Source organism: Lingula anatina, chromosome 1 (assembly GCF_051362555.1).
Source record: "Lingula anatina isolate TDL-2025a chromosome 1, LinAna3.0, whole genome shotgun sequence".
Classification (NCBI taxonomy): domain Eukaryota; kingdom Metazoa; phylum Brachiopoda; class Lingulata; order Lingulida; family Lingulidae; genus Lingula; species Lingula anatina.
This window is the reverse complement of record NC_141767.1, coordinates 63180862-63198587: the sequence shown is the minus strand read 5'-3', so window position 1 is coordinate 63198587 and position 17726 is coordinate 63180862. Positions and strand designations below refer to the sequence as shown.

At 35.1% G+C, this 17726-nt stretch overlaps 1 protein-coding gene across 4 annotated transcripts; it reads right to left on the bottom strand.

Moving 5' to 3' along the window:
* Positions 1-206: 206 nt before the first annotated feature.
* Positions 207-17631, bottom strand: LOC106152592 (CCR4-NOT transcription complex subunit 2). Of its 4 annotated transcripts, none has more exons than XM_013526234.2 (17): positions 17474-17631; positions 10756-10853; positions 10339-10416; positions 9997-10069; positions 8992-9151; positions 8178-8294; positions 7738-7866; positions 6346-6407; positions 5722-5826; positions 5344-5439; positions 4661-4701; positions 3914-4058; positions 3171-3327; positions 2715-2776; positions 2075-2124; positions 1803-1903; positions 207-1478 (listed from the first exon to the last, which is right to left on the bottom strand). In XM_013526234.2, the coding sequence occupies exons 2-17, from the start codon at positions 10780-10782 to the stop codon at positions 1238-1240; spliced, it is 1644 nt and encodes a 547-aa protein (XP_013381688.1). In that variant the 5' UTR covers positions 10783-10853; positions 17474-17631; the 3' UTR covers positions 207-1237. The 4 variants fall into 4 exon arrangements, with proteins under 4 accessions (XP_013381688.1, XP_013381689.1, XP_086858802.1 ...); XM_013526235.2 differs by having other exon boundaries at positions 10756-10818; XM_087002676.1 differs by lacking the exon at positions 17474-17631 and adding an exon at positions 17278-17322.
* Between the last annotated feature and the right edge of the window lie 95 nt (positions 17632-17726).

The following is a 17726-nucleotide window of genomic DNA, read 5'->3' as shown; positions in this document are numbered from 1 at the left end:
TGTCCTAGTTACCTGGGTTATCGATTTAAGAAGCTGATGGATTTGACCAGATGTAGTATAGTACAAAGGTAGCAACTGCCTGTCATTCTATCAAACAGATATTGAATTTAAGAAGTTTTCTTGGGCTCTGAAAACCTGCAAGTGCTGGACTGGTCCAGGCTTTTTGTCAATATAAATTGCCCAAAAGAAAAAAAAAACAAGCTGTGTAATGTACCATCTGAGGTTTATTAAATTGAATCGACAGTACAAAATTGCATTGTAGTCTTCCTTCTGAATGTTGGTTTTTACAGAAATGAGTTTACTGAATTCTTGTTAACTATAGTTCAAAATCCTGATTAATTTCCTGAAAAATAAAGACTTTTTATTTCAAGCTATTTATGATGACGGTGCACCAAAGTTTTTGTCAATTCTGCTGCAATATTTAACAGAATAATCAACACCAATTTTTAATAATGCACTACTACAAGAGCACATCAGAAAATGTCACTAGCACAGGGATTCGGGCTTATGGGAGTTTAAAGACACACCTCCTTGAAAATGACAATGAACAAAAAACAAAAAAATTCATTAAAAATACACAATTTCTAAGAAAGGATGGTTTTCAAGCTTCTTCATGGTCCCAAAAATCATTCTTGTATTTATGAGAATAATAAGCAACAAGATTTTCTTTTGAAGGTGTTAAAGAAAGAGCACATTTACGGCATAGTGAACAAGTGATGGCTTTATGTCCATAAAAAGTGGTCTTAAAACTTATTGATAAGGTGTTTACAAAAAGTGGCTGTCTAGAATTAATTACCATAAACATTGTCCAGCTAGCTTCAAAATCAAACTTACAGTCTGTTTAGATTACAATCATATGATTATTCAGTTCTGCAGAGAGCATCCATTGCAACACTGGCATACCAAAAACAACAGTCATTATGTCATGTCAAAGGATTTATAACAAATGAGATAGTACCAGTAATGCACTTGTATTCAGGGTACTGTTTAAGGAGATCTTCAAAACTAGTTCACTGACAAAAAATGTCTCCCTCCATATGCACCTATGGTCCAAAATAACTTCAAAACCCAACAGCAAATCTCCCTTCGTGTTCTTCTCCGTGCCAAGCACCGTTGCTGAAGCATGGCACATTTGAACTATGTCACAGAAACGTGACTGAAAAACACTGAACACATTTTCAGGTTCTGTTGCCATCATATATTGCCATCTGTTCACCTAGTTAATGTCTAGCCTCTGCTAGTGTGCCACCATGGCAGCAGGACTAGGATTATGATGGAGAGTAGGTGGCAGATGAGGTCTCTCTTCTAGTTTGTCATATTCTAAGTGGAATTCTTTTGCCACTTTTCGCCAGTTCTGTGCATCAAAGAAATAGTATGTTCCTCGTTCGTAAGTATTAGTCTTGATAGCAGGTTCCATCCCTGGGGCCCTGGTTATCCAGACCCTTTCTTCTTTGTGATACCTCCAGTCTCGGTTGTATCTGAAATTGGTAAGATATGTACGCCATATTTTATACAGCTGACACATACTTGTTAAATGAAACCCAATAGTCTGTAATGAGATATACTATTTCTCAGTAGAAATAACAAATAGAAAAAAAAGGTTGCCATGACTGTCATGTACCATCAGCAACTTAGAAATTTTTTATATTTTACTTACATTTTTGTTGTATGCTCAGACATAATGCTCTCTTCTGGAGAAACAAGTATTTAATTGAAAAATAATGGGGATGATATGCTGTTTTGAAAGGCTGTGAAAAATTGACAATGAACAACATTTATCATAGATTTCCTAAAAAACTTACAACTCTGCTGCTGCTGCCAACTGAAGCATGTCCCCACCATTCATGTAGAACAGGAAAAATAGCAAGTCTTCCCCATAACGGTTAAGTTTTATAGGAGCAAGCTGAAAGGGGAAAACATTGGAAAATAAACAAAGAACTGAACATTTCACTCTGTATAAAATTTTTAAGGTTGATATATCTAGTAAAATCTGAGTCTTTCAACTGACTGATAATTAACAAAGAACTGTAGGTAAACTGAAATGTTATACCCTTTTGAAAAAAGTGAAGCTTACCTTGTCTCTTATAAATATATTTGTGAGATACTCTGAGGGTACGTGAAAATCTGAAATATAACATAGAGTTATCGTATCAGAAACTTTGCCTGCTGATATTTATGCTGAAATCATGCCATTTTTCATGTAATCAATGAATAATTCAAATTTATAGGCATAACAATGAATTTGAGGCAGTTACTTATAAATGAATGAAATGGTGTATTAAATCATTACATAAAATGGTTCATGGTAAGTAAAAATTATCTGTGGAAAAATACCCACACTTATGTCAAATTAATTGGCCAAATGGCCCCATAAATTTTCGCTGCATTTGGTTGATTGCAAATTCTTAAACCAAAGAACTATATTAAATTTATTCACCAAAATTCTTACCATCAAACTTTTGCTTTCTAGCAGCTAGACTAAAGTAATGCAAAAAATTAACATTCCTTTAAAGGACAGATAAAAAGCCACTGAAACCTGTGCACAAAAAAGCATTCAGGATCAATTGAAGCCCCTCACAAACAATTTAAACAAAAGCCATTATGGCCTCAAAGGCCATGTAAATAGAAGAAATATATATGTGGTGAAAGTTTCACCAAATCAATATAGCACCCTAGTGTAAGCTTATGCTATAATAAGGTATTACGCCACTGACCTATGTCTTGTGGTCTACAGGGAGCATCAGCCCAGGGGGACTGGAAGGTACTGTACAGGTTTCTGAAACATAAATACATGACCTACACACATGCGTCATAAACTTCTATAACATCACTTCCATTCCTTTTACCTTGCTTCTTTTTTATCATTAACTGTTAAAATGAAGTTACAGAAGTCACGAGTTTCAAACAATTAAAAAGATTCACCATCAATTGGTATATATTTTTGTTGCAAGTCTCACTTTTTGAAATTATTCACAATTCAAAATGTAGCCACATTAAGCCACTAATTGCTTACATTCAAAAAGTCAACTATTTACAACTTCAGTATGATGAGGTCAATTATCATTTGTCTGCTGGTTATTGTATATGAATGAACATAATCAATATTTTAACTTGGTCTTAATACATCATGATGCCCCATTCCCCACAATTGCCTATGGCCCATTTCTTACTCAGGAGAGTTAAGGTTTAGTCCCAGTGTTGTTAGATCAATGCCTGGGGCCAGTGCTACTAAGTTCGGGTCAGTCTCTGCTGCTCTGATGAAAGTGAGGAGGCCCACCATACCAAACTGGTCTGTCACCATACCACCAGGGATATTGGACACAGTTCCTGGATAGAAAGTCACAAATTAAATAAGGTGGATGTAGCATCAAAGGTGCTTTTTTCACAGGTGTCAACTAAACCCGTTCATTTCTGCCAGACAAAGAGTTCAACTCGGGGAACCTCCAAGGGGGCTTCTATTGCAAATCCAGTGTAAAGCAGTCAGGCAATTTGATGAAAACGGTTTGACTACTTCTGGAACATCCAAGTTTAATGCGTTTTCTTTGAGGATAAATATCAGTCATCTGTCACGACACTGCAGGTGTAATTTTGAAATAAATAAATAAATAGATAAATGACAGAACGCTTACTAAATGAACTTACATTATTTATACTCAACATCAAATATTTTACTTAACCATTCAAATATGCACAACACACTGGATATAGCAGTATGCTTAATCAATTTTTCACATGTTCAATGAAGATAAAATACACCTGTAATTTATTATTCAAACAAAATTCAGGGAAAAAAAGCAGGCATGATAAAAGCCACATCTGCAAAGTAAACTGAGTCTTATGTATACAAAAGATACATCATGGATCAATATAATCAAGTAACCAAGACAAGCAGATGCCTTGGGTCCTCACTCACCATCTTGGTGTGTCTGAATGCCCTTCTTTGGTTGCCCACTACTGGAATTCTTGTCTCCAGGAAACCGAATTCCTTCTTTTGGACCCTGGTCGAAAGCACCTCCCAGCGTGGCAGGTTGCTGTAGCCAACGAACACCACCATAATTCTGGAGGAAAAAAAAAGACACATACAATATAATGTAATGGCTGATTGCAAATCTATGGTGTAAGTCTCTGAAAAAGTTTAAATCTGTTTTTATTGCATTAAATAAACATGGTTAAAAAACAGATGGCTGGTGTTCACCAAATGCAAAATTAGCTCATTGTTTTTTAGTTTAGTTTTAATGCAGAATAAAAACTTAATCAGCCTGTGCTATTTCTCAGTCCTCATGGCTAATTCAGTTAACTATGTATGTGTTTTGAATAAACATATAGCATTATGTAAAAGCTAATAGTGCAGATAGCCTGTAAAATGTAATTTGTAAACATTTTAGTGCTCAGTAAAGTAATTAATGTATCAACACATGAGGCTTACTAAAGTTCAGAATGCTTTAGAAAATAAGAACAAGGCATCTGGCAAGAGCTTGTTCCAACTTTTTATCTTTAATTTCAACCAGCATCAAATAGGGTTTATGAAGTTTTAAATGCTTTATAATAACTCAATATTCTTATATAATTCAAACAAACTCAATAGTACAAAGTTTGCAAAGAAGAATCTTTTGACAGTTACTGAACATAATCACAAAATAATCAACCAAGGTCTACTCACCACTTTGCTTCCACTATCAGTAGAACTGGAAGTTGGCAGATCTGGAAATAAAGAGATTTCCTCCTTAGCAACCCTCATTTAACATAATAATTATAGGAAGATACTCTTGAAAGTCTAGCCAATAATAACAACAAAGCAAAAGTCCAAGTATTCAGTCAAACTGCACAAGCATTCCCTCCATGAAATCTAAAGCAATAAGTAATTCCAGGAAAGACAGATATGGGATAATCCAGTTACTGTGGTATTGATTGTTCACTGTAAACTGTCTCAGATAATACCGTCCAAAGGGAACACAGCTCTAACTGAGCATGTCTATTGATAATTCACTTAGTATATGTATGTCTGAATAAATGACTAACTTGTTATTGTTGGTCAATAGATCTAGGGATATACTGAAGAAAAGCAGATGAACACTTATTGAAAAGATATAGATGCTTTTAATATTTATAAAAACAAGTCTGATTTGAACAAATTAACTTGTCTTCTAAGATTCTAATATTATTTTCCTCTTTTAATTCCACATCACCCCTTGATCAAAATTATCAGCCTGAAATTTGTTTTGCTGGATAAATTGTAGAATAAAGTCAATTAATCATCTGTATATTTCGAAAATGCACGGGTAAGCAAGATTATAATGGCATGAAAACAGCTGGTTAATCAAGCTGAACAACATTTATTCTCACCTCCTCCTTGCACTGTAGAATGCAAGGCTGGAAAGTCTTCTTGCTGGATCTGGAACTCTGGAGTTTGTTCTTGAGGTGGCTTGCTAACCATACCAACTAGAAAACATACAGAAAATGAAAAATAATGATGGGATCTTGCATTTTGTGGAAACATAAAGCTTGTTAAAAATGTAACAAAGTGGGAGTGTAAATTCAATATAAGTGAAAATGAATGCATGCAATGACTTATGAAAATCTTTTTACACTGACTCAAATTGATTTTTTTTTATTTAAAAAAAAACCCAATGCTTTAAATCACATTTAATCATAGAATTTCAAATGCAAGTAATATCATGTGGCATTTTTCCACAAGGTCTGAATTTCACAATGTTTTCTTACCATAGGTTCTGTTTGGCGGTTGTATTGTGGGGTTTGGACCAGGAGCCATACCAGACCGGTTGCCCAGTGTGGGGAATTCAGACAGATCTAGATTTGGTTGTGAATCTGAAGGGAAAACATCCTAATTTCAGGACTATTGATTAACTTTCAAGCATCATGTCTAGTTGTACGTAAAACCAGACAGGGACGTGGCCTACCCTGGTACCTCTGGGTCTTTAAAAACTAGACTTATCTCAATCATTCCACTATCATCTTTGTACCACAGGAACATGGCCTCTTACACGAAGCCCCCAAGGCTTGGTAGGGGATTCTACACTCCCCACCTATCAGTCAGTCATCAGATCTAGTTAACTTCAGCACTTGCCATATCAATTGACAATCATATCACATAATCTAATGGAAATGACAACATTTTTTTGCTAAAAAGTTGATAGGTCAGCTGGTTAATGCTGTTAACGTTGAGAACTGCAAATTTAACTTTCTTTTAATTTCATGGTTGAATGCCCTCCTGTCTGGCAAGAGCAGAGTATGTTCTAATCTTATTATTGCACAAATCAATGTCACTACATTCAGGCAGAGCCTTCTTAGGAGAATACAATTATTCATAAAATAATCACTACCAACCTCTAATTCCTGGCATCCCAGCAAAGCCACCCGCCAAATTTGTCATTACATTATTACCTGAACTGAAAACAAAATCATATACCATAAAATCATTACTATAAGAATAACCTTTAAATGAGGAACACTCACCCAGGACACTTGGCATGAACTGTGAAGTTAAAAAGATGAACAATTATTTCTTTTATCTTATCTGACCTAGTCCCATCAAATTCAAAATTGCACACTCCTGATAAAGTGCATGCCTTAGGGTTTGTAAAAAATAATGATCAAATTCAGAATAAAATGTAGACCAATTTTCCTTACAGAGCTCCACTTCAAATAAATGTTTGTTTGAACCTTTTACATATTACCCTATTGTATGTAAAATGAAATACCTACTCATCAAAATATACTAATTTTAATATATACTAATTTTGAATAATATTGTCTAAAGCTAGATATCGCTTGAAGAATAGTTTAATGGACAGATATGCAGCAAGATAGTTTTCTCAAGTATTTTGACAATGGACATTTAAGTCCATTAAACAGGTAAAAAATTATGATATTACATTTTGTGAAAATTGAAGACGTGTACTTATTTAAATTTTTACCATAGCCATTCTACATACACACAAACACTGCCACAGTCTCTTGGTTTATATGTAAAAAAGGAAGGAGGATATAGGAAAACCATCAAATGAACTGGGTATGATTTCCCTCGTTGATCTCCAGTTAATGTCAAGCCAGTGTCTAATTAAGTAGATCCCACCATGACCCGACACTGTCCTATCCTCTTATAAACAAGGCCTGATAAAAGGTTCAATAAACTGATATCCTGGTCTCAGTTACATTGATGCAAGGCAGCAACAACAATTAAGTATGAGCATGCATCTTTAGAGACAGCACAGGCTACATTATGGCCTTTTTAATCACAAGAAAAGAAAAAAAAAAACATGCAAATGCTATTCAGTTGTTCACCATGTTGTGTCTATCAGGTTGAAAACCAATTAACAACCAGCTAACATGACATGTATCACTGAACAGGACAAAATCATAGACACGTAGAAAATACAGATCCCACAGAACAATGAACATATATATATATAATTATGGGTTGCCGTGCTGAGTAAAAAAATGTATAAATGTATCCCTATGAAATAAAAAAGAAAAGGAAACAAAAACATTTTGCCGTTTTATTGTCCATCAAAGGTAAAAATCCAAATGAACAATTTTGATTTTGCTGTGCAATGTGTACATTGCTGTGACCTTACTATGTCCCTATAAAAATATATGTGCACTTAAAAACAATTCAAATATTCCTGATGCAGAGTAGTGTGACAGTCAATTAATACATGAATAAGCAGCAACGTATGCAACATAGGGGTGAAGAGTACGACAGCATGTCCAGGTTACCTTGCTGGTACACTTATGGACCTGGTGATTTGGGGAGGTGGAGGATGGTAACCCTGGTACAAATGTTGCTGTTGTTGCTGCTGTTGATGTTGCATTGTAGATTGAATGATTTGAGATAGATAGTTAGGACTACAAATAAAAAGATGGAGGGAGTTTAATCATTGGAAAAAAGAAAAAATCAATCCAAGTTCCATCATGTTCACATACAGATAACTACATTTTTGTTTTCAATTTTTAGCAGCATGGTTATTTCTAAAAAATCAGTACAGTAAATATATATATTGCAACAAAAACCACCCAATGTTAACCAAACCAAACTCAAATTAAAAGCAAAATACTGAAATAAATCCATTAGACAACCTTAATTATAGATACTAAATCAAATCCACGACTTAAAATACCAAGCCTTCCATGCCATTATTTCTGAGAGTTGGCTTTACCTTAATATGGCTGAGGAAATTGGATTATTCCTTTTCTGTATCGCAGTCAAAGCTTGTGATGCACTTGGTTGACCCACATTTGGGAAGCCACGCTGACTAAAACTGCTCATTAAATTCCTACAAAAAAATAAATAAAATAAAAAATACTGGCACTCATCAGATATTAATACAACAATATAAACTCAGCACAAGCAAGAATATATGCAATAGAAGAACAAATGAGGTTTAATTGTTCTAAATCTCATTCAAATGCTGCCTCTCATTTAAACCTTATCTTTACTGACCTTACTAAGAGTACTTCACAAATCTCAACACAAATTAAACACAAAGTACTCATGAGGTCATGCCAACCTAAACAGTATATTCAACTTAATAATTTACCGGTTAAAATTTGGTTATACAATATACATGGCTAAACAGGTAAAAGTGCAGGTAAAATTAAAAAGTCTGCAAATGTGGTCCCAGATTGCAGAAATGAGAGATATGAGCAACAAGTGGAGGTTAAATTATTACCTTACAAGAAGGAATTGCATGTAAATAACTTGCAAAACACAGTATTTAGCAGACAGGTTGATTTACATAACATCATCTCACAGCTGCAGAATAAAATTCTATGCACTCAGAGGTGTGATTATCAGTTAATGTATTTTAACTACCATTTCTAAAGGAGTACCAGACTGGATTTCTAGTATAAACTCTACTGTTTAATCAATAGGCATTAAATGAATACATAGCAACTCAAAACAGTAAATGAAAAATAAACATATGAATAAATAAATAAAATTCAAGCTATATATTCTCTTTTCTTGCCCACCTATTTGGCGAGGCTTGCTGTTGATGTTGCTGCTGAAGCCCTATGGGGAATGATGGTGCTAGACTGGTTGGTGTTAAGTGGCCTGAACTGTTCCTCTGAAACTGTGCCACTCCTGGCCCTCCTGTCATGCTGTTCCTCTGCTGCATTGCCATGTTTCCTACTGCAAAAGCCACAATGATAGCCTTTCCATATTAAAGAGAGTGAGAGAGTAACATACAAACAAGACTTTTGTGGTCAAGTACATTCTTTGAACTTATTAGACGATAGCATAGACCACAATTGAATATTTTTGCTTGAACTCCCCCCCCCCCCCCAGCCCAAAGTAGAAGAAAAATTCACAAAAGGTCAATTTAACATGCAAAGAATCTCATGTTCTATAATAAATCATTTATAACCTAGAACTTTATCCTGAGGAAGTGAAGACTGCTAGTAATTGCAAATAAAGGAAATGAGGGATAAGCTATCTTCTACTAAGTGTTGAGGGCTAAGAGCAGGCTCCTGTGAATCACTTCCGTCCATCATATCAGTTCTTTATTCTACAGCAATAATCAAATGACTTAAGCCCCATTCCCATAAACATCATTGGTCTACGTAAATCGATCCAACTCTGCAGGGGCTCTCGCTGAGTGCAATCAGCTTAACTGAATGACGCCTCTTCTTTGCATTGAGTAGAATAAGGAAAAGCGGCAATCATCTGAGTACCTTGGTAACAAAAGCCTCATTCAGTTAATCAGAGTCCCTGCAGAGTTGGATCGATCTATGTAGACCGCTGGTGTCTGGTGGAATGGGGTCTTGGAATCACTCACTGACATCAATTTTGAAAACTTGAATTTGATAAAATATGGTTGTATTAAAGCCAACTTACACCAAACAATTAATCAAAGTCAACATTAATTCTATGTATATTGTAATGGTTTTGATTTGCAACTGCCATAACATACATGAGTGACCTTATAAAATACTGCCATAAACTTTATGAAACATTATGAACATGAACAGACTTACTTGCTGGTTGGCCACCAAAATAGTTTGTGCCAAATGCAGAAGACAGTTGGGATGGTGAAGGAGAATTCAAGATCTGAAATAATTGTTCACAAACAGATCGGTTAAATTCAGGTATATTGACTTATTTAATAAAAATATATTATGTTGACAAAATTTAAACCTCTGCAATTCCAGTAAAACCTGTGTTTTCACTGAAGCATGTCATATGGGATTTCCAGGGTTTATACTAAAGAAGACTTTACAGAAAGGCGTGTAAATGCTCCATAAGTAATATAAAACAATCTGCCTCATAAATCCAAATTAATAACAGCAATACTAAGAATTCTAGGATAAATCCCCCACCTCTTTGTCAGGCCTGAAAACAGACTGTGTATTAAAATACATGCTTGGTTCTGCCTCCTCCTCTTCCCCAAAGTAGCCCTATGTGACAAAACAAAAACACCACTTAAAATATGCATCAAAATAACATTAACACTATCATCCATGTCTGGAACTGCCGTTAACACTGTTGTTAGATTAACTGAATATGATTAATTTAAAGCTGAATATCAGTTCTATTGCTTCACTGAGTATTAATTCCTGGAGCAATAGTGAGAAATAATCATCTGAAAGAATGCTAGGATAGAATAATTAGATGAAAATTTTGCAGCCATCAAATAGTAGAGTGTTTGTGAAATTTACAAGTGAAAACAAAAATAATTTAACAAATCAATAGCCCAGTTATTTCCCTTAAGTAAAAAATACTGCTTCTTAACTTACAGGCTTTTTGTTCTTTGCCTGCTGCATGTTTACAAGGTTTCAAATTGCTTTTCTAGGTCCTTTCTGGAATGGAGTTTGATCTTGATTTTAGGTTAAATCTGAAAAGTTAACAAAATTGATAAACTTACACACATTATAGGTCACAAATATTTAAATTATTGTTATAACAGAAATCATAATAATTTCAATCCAATTCTTGGGTTACAGACAATTTGTTCTATCTTCAATCACTGTCTGTCATTAATCAATACTACTAGGCACCTGTCCAACACTTCAAGAAAGCCTAGATGCAAGGTGTTCATGACTTAGGCCCCATTCAGAATAGATGTTCTGAGTACTAACTGATCCGCTGACTTAATATCGCCGACCACATTTCAAAAGAGATGCCGCTGATTTTTAATGGTCTCCCCTGCTCTTTTGAAGTGTGGTTGGCCATATTTGGTCAGCAGATAAGTTTGTACCCATCTATTCTGAATGGGGCCTTACACTATCTTTATCACACAAATTATCCTGCATTCCTTAAATGTCTTAATTAAACCTGTGCAAAATCAGCAATTGTCAAAATCATTAAGTTATTATCATGAAAAAAATAACAAAATCAAAGCTCGTTTGCATATGTTAACCTCAGTTGCTGTTGAGTTATGTAACAATGACTACAACCCAAACTTAAATAAAAGAAAAAGTGAAGAAAGTGATTTTATAACGCCCCCTCCAAACTTAAGATGAAGTATTCGAATAGAAATTTTATCTCCATTATGGTAAAAGCACATGCAACTTGCATGTGAGACTTCCAAGTAACTTTATTTAGAATTGAGCAATAACCTGTTTCACAAAATAGTTGAAGTTTATTACTTTACCATAACCTGCATGCCATACAATTATTTAAAAACAGCATACAGTTCAATTATAGATCTGTGTCAGCATTAAAACAATAGGAAAGAGTAAAAGAGATATGTAAAAAAAATGCTAAAAAATGCATTAATACTTAAAAAATGGACATGGTTTTAAGTGTGAGATAATACACTGTCACCCGAGCGATATATGCCATAACACCTCGAGCGTTAGCTAATTCTACGTTTTGGTGACATTTTTTACTACGAGGCGGTTTCGGAATATACGTGTGCTGGTTTCAGAGCATGGAGCATGCTACATGTAATTACAAGTTCAAAGGGGGAAATATTTGATTTTTACCCTAGGTATGTATGGCAAAGAAGGCCCTATTTAGATTAACTGAGAATGGATATATCTAGTCCAAACGACATGAACAAATCTTGTCAGTTTAACATACAGTAAAGTCTTGAAAATTTCGTCGCTTAAAAATTAATTAATATTTTTAATTGTGTAAATCCGACTAATTTTTCAAAATTACCTCTCCCCGACTCCTGGGTATGACGAAATTTTCAAAAATCCGGCCTTTGTGCTTTTATCCTTAGCGGCTGTTATCTTTGACCCTCTTATATTGTGGGATATTTATTACTACTTCCTAAGTCATTTTCTGGTGGTAAATAATAATCTATTTATTTGTGCATCTCTTTTAAGTTATATTTAACTTACTGTACCCGAAAATATGTTGAGAATTATCTTCTCGGTAAGAAACATACCTCCTGATAGAGAAGAAGGATCAAGATAAGCCTAATTGCAACCTTGCATCATAACCTGGATGCGACATATTCAAAAAAAAAAAAAAAAATTCAACGCAATGCAACGTTTGTTGCATGCAGGGCTTTTCCCAGGATTAAGTGTCAGGCCTTCTAAAATTACCATCTGTAACTTCCTAAAAATTTACAGGGAGTTAAAATAATTGCTCCCGCTGACGATCATCTGCAATTTAAGTTCTTTGAACTAATATGAAAACTGCATTTTATTATTGCTTACATCGCGAACGATCTCCCGATGATGATATGAAAATTGCCTTTTCGTCTAACTCGGATCGCGAACGATCTCCCTCTGACGATCTTACGCGAACAAAGTCCTGACGATATTACGCAAACGATTCTTCGCCGAAGATATGCCGAGAGTGGGGAAGGGGGGGTTAAAGATAAAATGAAAAATATATATTATTTATAAAATTCAAAGGGGGAGGGGGGTTAAAATAATGATCTCCTGCTGATGATCTTCCACGAACGAAGTTCCCTTGAACTAATATGAAAAGTGCATTTTATTCTCGCTTACATCGCGAACGATCTCCCGCTAAAGATATGAAGATTGCCTTTTCGTCTCTCTCGAATCTCAAACGATCTCCCGCTGGTGACCTTACGCGAACAGAGTCCGCTACAAATATGAAAATTATCTTCTCGTCTCGTTTGGATCGCGAACGATCTGTTGATGATATTACGCGAACGATTCTCCGCTGAAGATATGAAAATTGCCATCTCGTCCCATTCGCATTGCGAACGATCTCCATGTTCGAGCCAGGTAATCGTTAAATGGTCCTAAATTGAACATGGCCATGAATAGAAGTGACAGGTACATTTCCCTTCGAGATAATATCTTGATTTTTTCATTGTGTCTTCCTCATTTAGGACAGCCGCCGATAACAATAACGGCGTTACAAATGACAGAGCCGCGGCCTGTGTCTTCTATTTGCCGCCTTGAGCCAGGTAATAGTAATAAAACTAAAGACAAAAGGCCGACGTTCCCGCAATTGAGAACTGGAATTCACATCTAAACCATCTATATTGTGAATGACCGCTCGCAGGGGCGCACTATTGTCCCTATCTCCCATTGAGAGTGTTATCGGCAATGATATCCTGATCGTATCATTGTCTTGAATCAACTGACGCATTACCTTTATGTTTGAGCTGGACAACGCGGCCATATTTGGCGACGAACTTTTCAAAAATTATCGAGTACCTCATTTTCAAGGTCGACGAAGTTTTCAAAGGGAAAAAAATTACGTCTGCGGAAAATCGTCGGCCGACGAAATTTTCAAGAACGACGAAATTTTCAAGACTTTACCGTACTCAGGCTTTTCAGGTGAAATTATTATTTATTATGGTTGGCATAAAAAGATGCACTTAAGCGACTTCGATGTGCTAGGTTTTTTTTATCCATTTAGATAATCCAAAAATAAATGTTGTCATGTTATGAGATGATGTCCTCATATCAAAAGTACATAAGGGTGTATTTGCTAATTCAAGCTGACGAAGTAAAAGTAGCAAAAGCTGTAATATTGATTTTAAATATGTCTCCCTCGCCTATTTAATCATATAACAATTAGAACTAAAATCTGGTGCCAGGGAAATGTCACCAGATATAATGCCTTTTCTTAATGGAAAATGATATTAAGGGCTAGTATCGCCTAAACAAAAAAAGAAAATTGAAATGATAACACCAGATTGCAGTTTACTAGTTGTCAGCCATGCCATCTATTAGAATAATATCTTATGAAGTTACTGAGTTACATTCAATACTGGGCAATGATATTTTTGGCTCTCCAAAAGTCAGAAATCCATCTATAGTTGAAAAAGCTCATTGTGAATAACCCATTTTATAAATCCATAACAACTTGCAGTTCACAGACACCGAAGACAGAAGCAAACACCAATTTAAAGGACAGACACTCAATACTTGATCAAAATTGTACAAATACTCCAGATTAAATAATAAAAATGATAACTAGGAAAGCACTCAGAGCAAGTAGACCTCCAACAAGGGAGGTCAGGTCACAGCTTGCAAATAACGTCTGTGATGTGTACCATTAAAGTCATAATAACTCTTCATTTTGACCAAAAATTGGATTTTCCTGGAGTAAACGGCAATTTTCCCGTACTTACCAATGGTCAGCGACCCCATTCCTGCATTCAAAGTTAATCCAGGGTTTTTTTCCTAAACGTACGGTTTTTTGTTAAAATCTCTTAAGAGATTTTAACTGACGGAGCTCTCTCTGACATCGCATAGTCACTGTTGACCTACTTAAAACCGCGGGAAAAGCAGACAACAACAACACTATATAAGATTCATGAGATATATTCGTCTTTTTGTTAAAAATACATTAATATCCACAATGTGTGCCATTCTGGGCTTTTCGTTAACCGACGCACTGTATAAAAACTCGCAACTTACGTCTGCGTCCGCATTAATGCGTTTGGCGCCATATGTTATTTTGGTCTCGAATGAACGCGAGAATCCGCGTGACACCATTACGTCATTAGCAACGAATGCCTTGATGAAAGCATCGAAAGCCCTATTGACAGGCACAGATTTTAGTTTTACTGCAATAACGGCCGTTTTAGTGGTAAAATACAATAGAATATATTTCCATGCGTTGTTTACAATGTTTTTCATGCGGAATTTTGAATCTCAAAGGAAGAGTTATTATTGCTTTAAGATAAGTCAGGACGTAATTACTACAATAACTGCTTGTGTAGCTTCGAAGCAGAACTGTGAACACATTGCAATGGTAGTCTGTATCACTCCCAAAATTTAATCATTACATCCTTGGCCCATTGGTGGTCTATCCCAGACATGCTGAAACTGTTGGTCCGATCGGTCACGACTGGCAAAATTTGTCTGGACTGGTAAAAATTTGGACTTGGTCGCTCCAAAGGACCGACAAGAGTTTTAAGAACTGCAATTTTGAATTTACAGTCATCATTCAACATACTTCACTAATAAAATTATTTAAGACCCAAAGAGTTTTTTCCCTTCCATTTCAAACCTAGCACATTCACAAACAAAGTCAGCTACCCTAATCATACTGGTAGTATCTGTCTCAAACGAATAGGGTGATTTTCGGTCCGACAAAAATCCATTCGGTCTGGCAAATTTTTCACTACTGCTGGTCCAAATGTCCAACCATTCTGAATAGTTTTCACCATGTCTGCTATCCTGAAAATTTTATCAAAATCTATCCACATCTTTTTTGCATAATGCTGCAAACAGATACGTACTAGTAAACTAACTAACAAATGGACCCAAAAACATAATCCCTCCTTCTCAGAGATAAAAATGTCTAAGGCAAATGAAACTGAGGGGAGAAGAGTATGAGTTTCTTAAAATGGAATAAATTTTATAATTCATTTTTTGCCAAAAACCTTATAACTGCATTAAAAAAAAGAATAATTAAAATGATAATCAAATGGTAATTCTGCTTTAGTCTGACAACTAGTTATTTTGACAGCAATGATGCAAAGAATTCATATTAAGGCCAATATAAACACAATCTTCCACAATAAGTGACACCGTTTCCTGTGCCTTTTTTTTTTTTGCTATATACCTCTCTGACAAGGTGCAAATGCCTTTTTACTGCAATCAAATGTATCATTATAGATTTTTATGTCAAAACAACTATTGCTGAGCACTTTAAAGTTGTGATTCATAAACCACTAATTCATCACTATTCTATTTCCTTAATCCATTATACATACTGGTTTCCAATATTTACTCCCTGAGGGGTTTAAGAAAAGGTCATTCAAAAGCCTTATAAAAACTATAAATGATGGATATCATGTTATTCTACAATATCACCTGTGGCTATAAATTTGACATGATTGTTGAACAAAATTAATGTTAAATGTGTTATTAATTTTGGCCTGTGTAATATAATTTAATTTCATAATTCTTATCATCAATATCCAGAAACATTAATATTCTAGAGCTTAATTAATTGTGTTTAAAAGTTTTGTTAAGGATGAACATCACTGTTAACAAATTCAGTGGATTTTCCCAACAAGGCTTTATTGGATAATGTACCTTTGTAAAAAGTTTTGGACAAGGCTACAAGCAGGAGGACATGATCTCTAGAGCAAAGCTTTCCCAACTTTAACCAGTAATAAACAGCAATGGAGTATTGTAACTTTGTAGATTTGGTGTCATGTTTCTTTACGTTCAATCTATTCCAGTCAATACAGAGCTTCCCTTACAATCAACTAGGACAGACAAAAACATGTCTATCAATGTATTCTTAACACTTACATACAATAATTTCCTATGATAAATGCTGATGATTGATCTATTGATCTATCAGTTGTCTTGGTAGCACTGATGATAAAATGTGCAAAACAGCCCAACACAGCACAATACACTAGAAAAAATGAGTCCAGTCATATGTAAACACAGGAAACGGTCTTTCGCAAAAGTAGGGTGAGAAAATAAAAACAAAATATATTACTAGGTAATTGATATTGTTTATCCAACTCAACAAATATGCTTATTGTCAGGCTGTCCACCATGTTGGCCACTCAACACTGGTGGCTCTCCTTGGCAATATGACAGAGTCTGAAGTGATATTTAACACACAGACAACTACTGGGTATACATGTGATACTGGATATCTACTAAATTGATAATTTACAGTACATATCTGAAAATAACTGTGAAAGATATAATGGATACAAGATGCATGGCATGTACTTTCAACTTGTAAATTTGAAACATAGATTTGACAAACCACACTGAACATTTATCACCTTAAAACAGGCCCCAGGTAAAAAAAAACAAAACAAAGTGATTTTACGTTCTGGTATAAAAATATACTGTGGAAATCGAGAATTGAATGGAAAATTCAAAATTAAAAAGCACCCATTGTCTTCGTTTACGGCAAATGGTTGAATGCACAAAGCAAGGGGTTCACAAGTTCAGCATCTAGAAAATCAAAGGCAAAACTGCACTGACAAGAACTGGAAGATTCAGAAATTGAGCTGGGGACAGTGTCGTGTGTACGACAAGCTTAGCAACCTGTTATAGATTAAGGTTTAATTATTAAGGGATAACTTACCCATATATAATACGCCTGAAACAACAGATTCCCCGTTTTTATGATATTATTTCCGTTTGTTATCTCAGTGACAAGCGGTGGCACCCGAAGTAATAAGAAGAAATGCTCCCCCAAGACAATATGGCTGCCGTTAGACCTCAACCTTGACCTTTTAAGTTCTACAAGACAAGATTTATAAGTTGCTACAACTGTGACATTTTTCAATTATACGAATAAAATAAATAAATATTTGATATCACTATCATTATTTGGC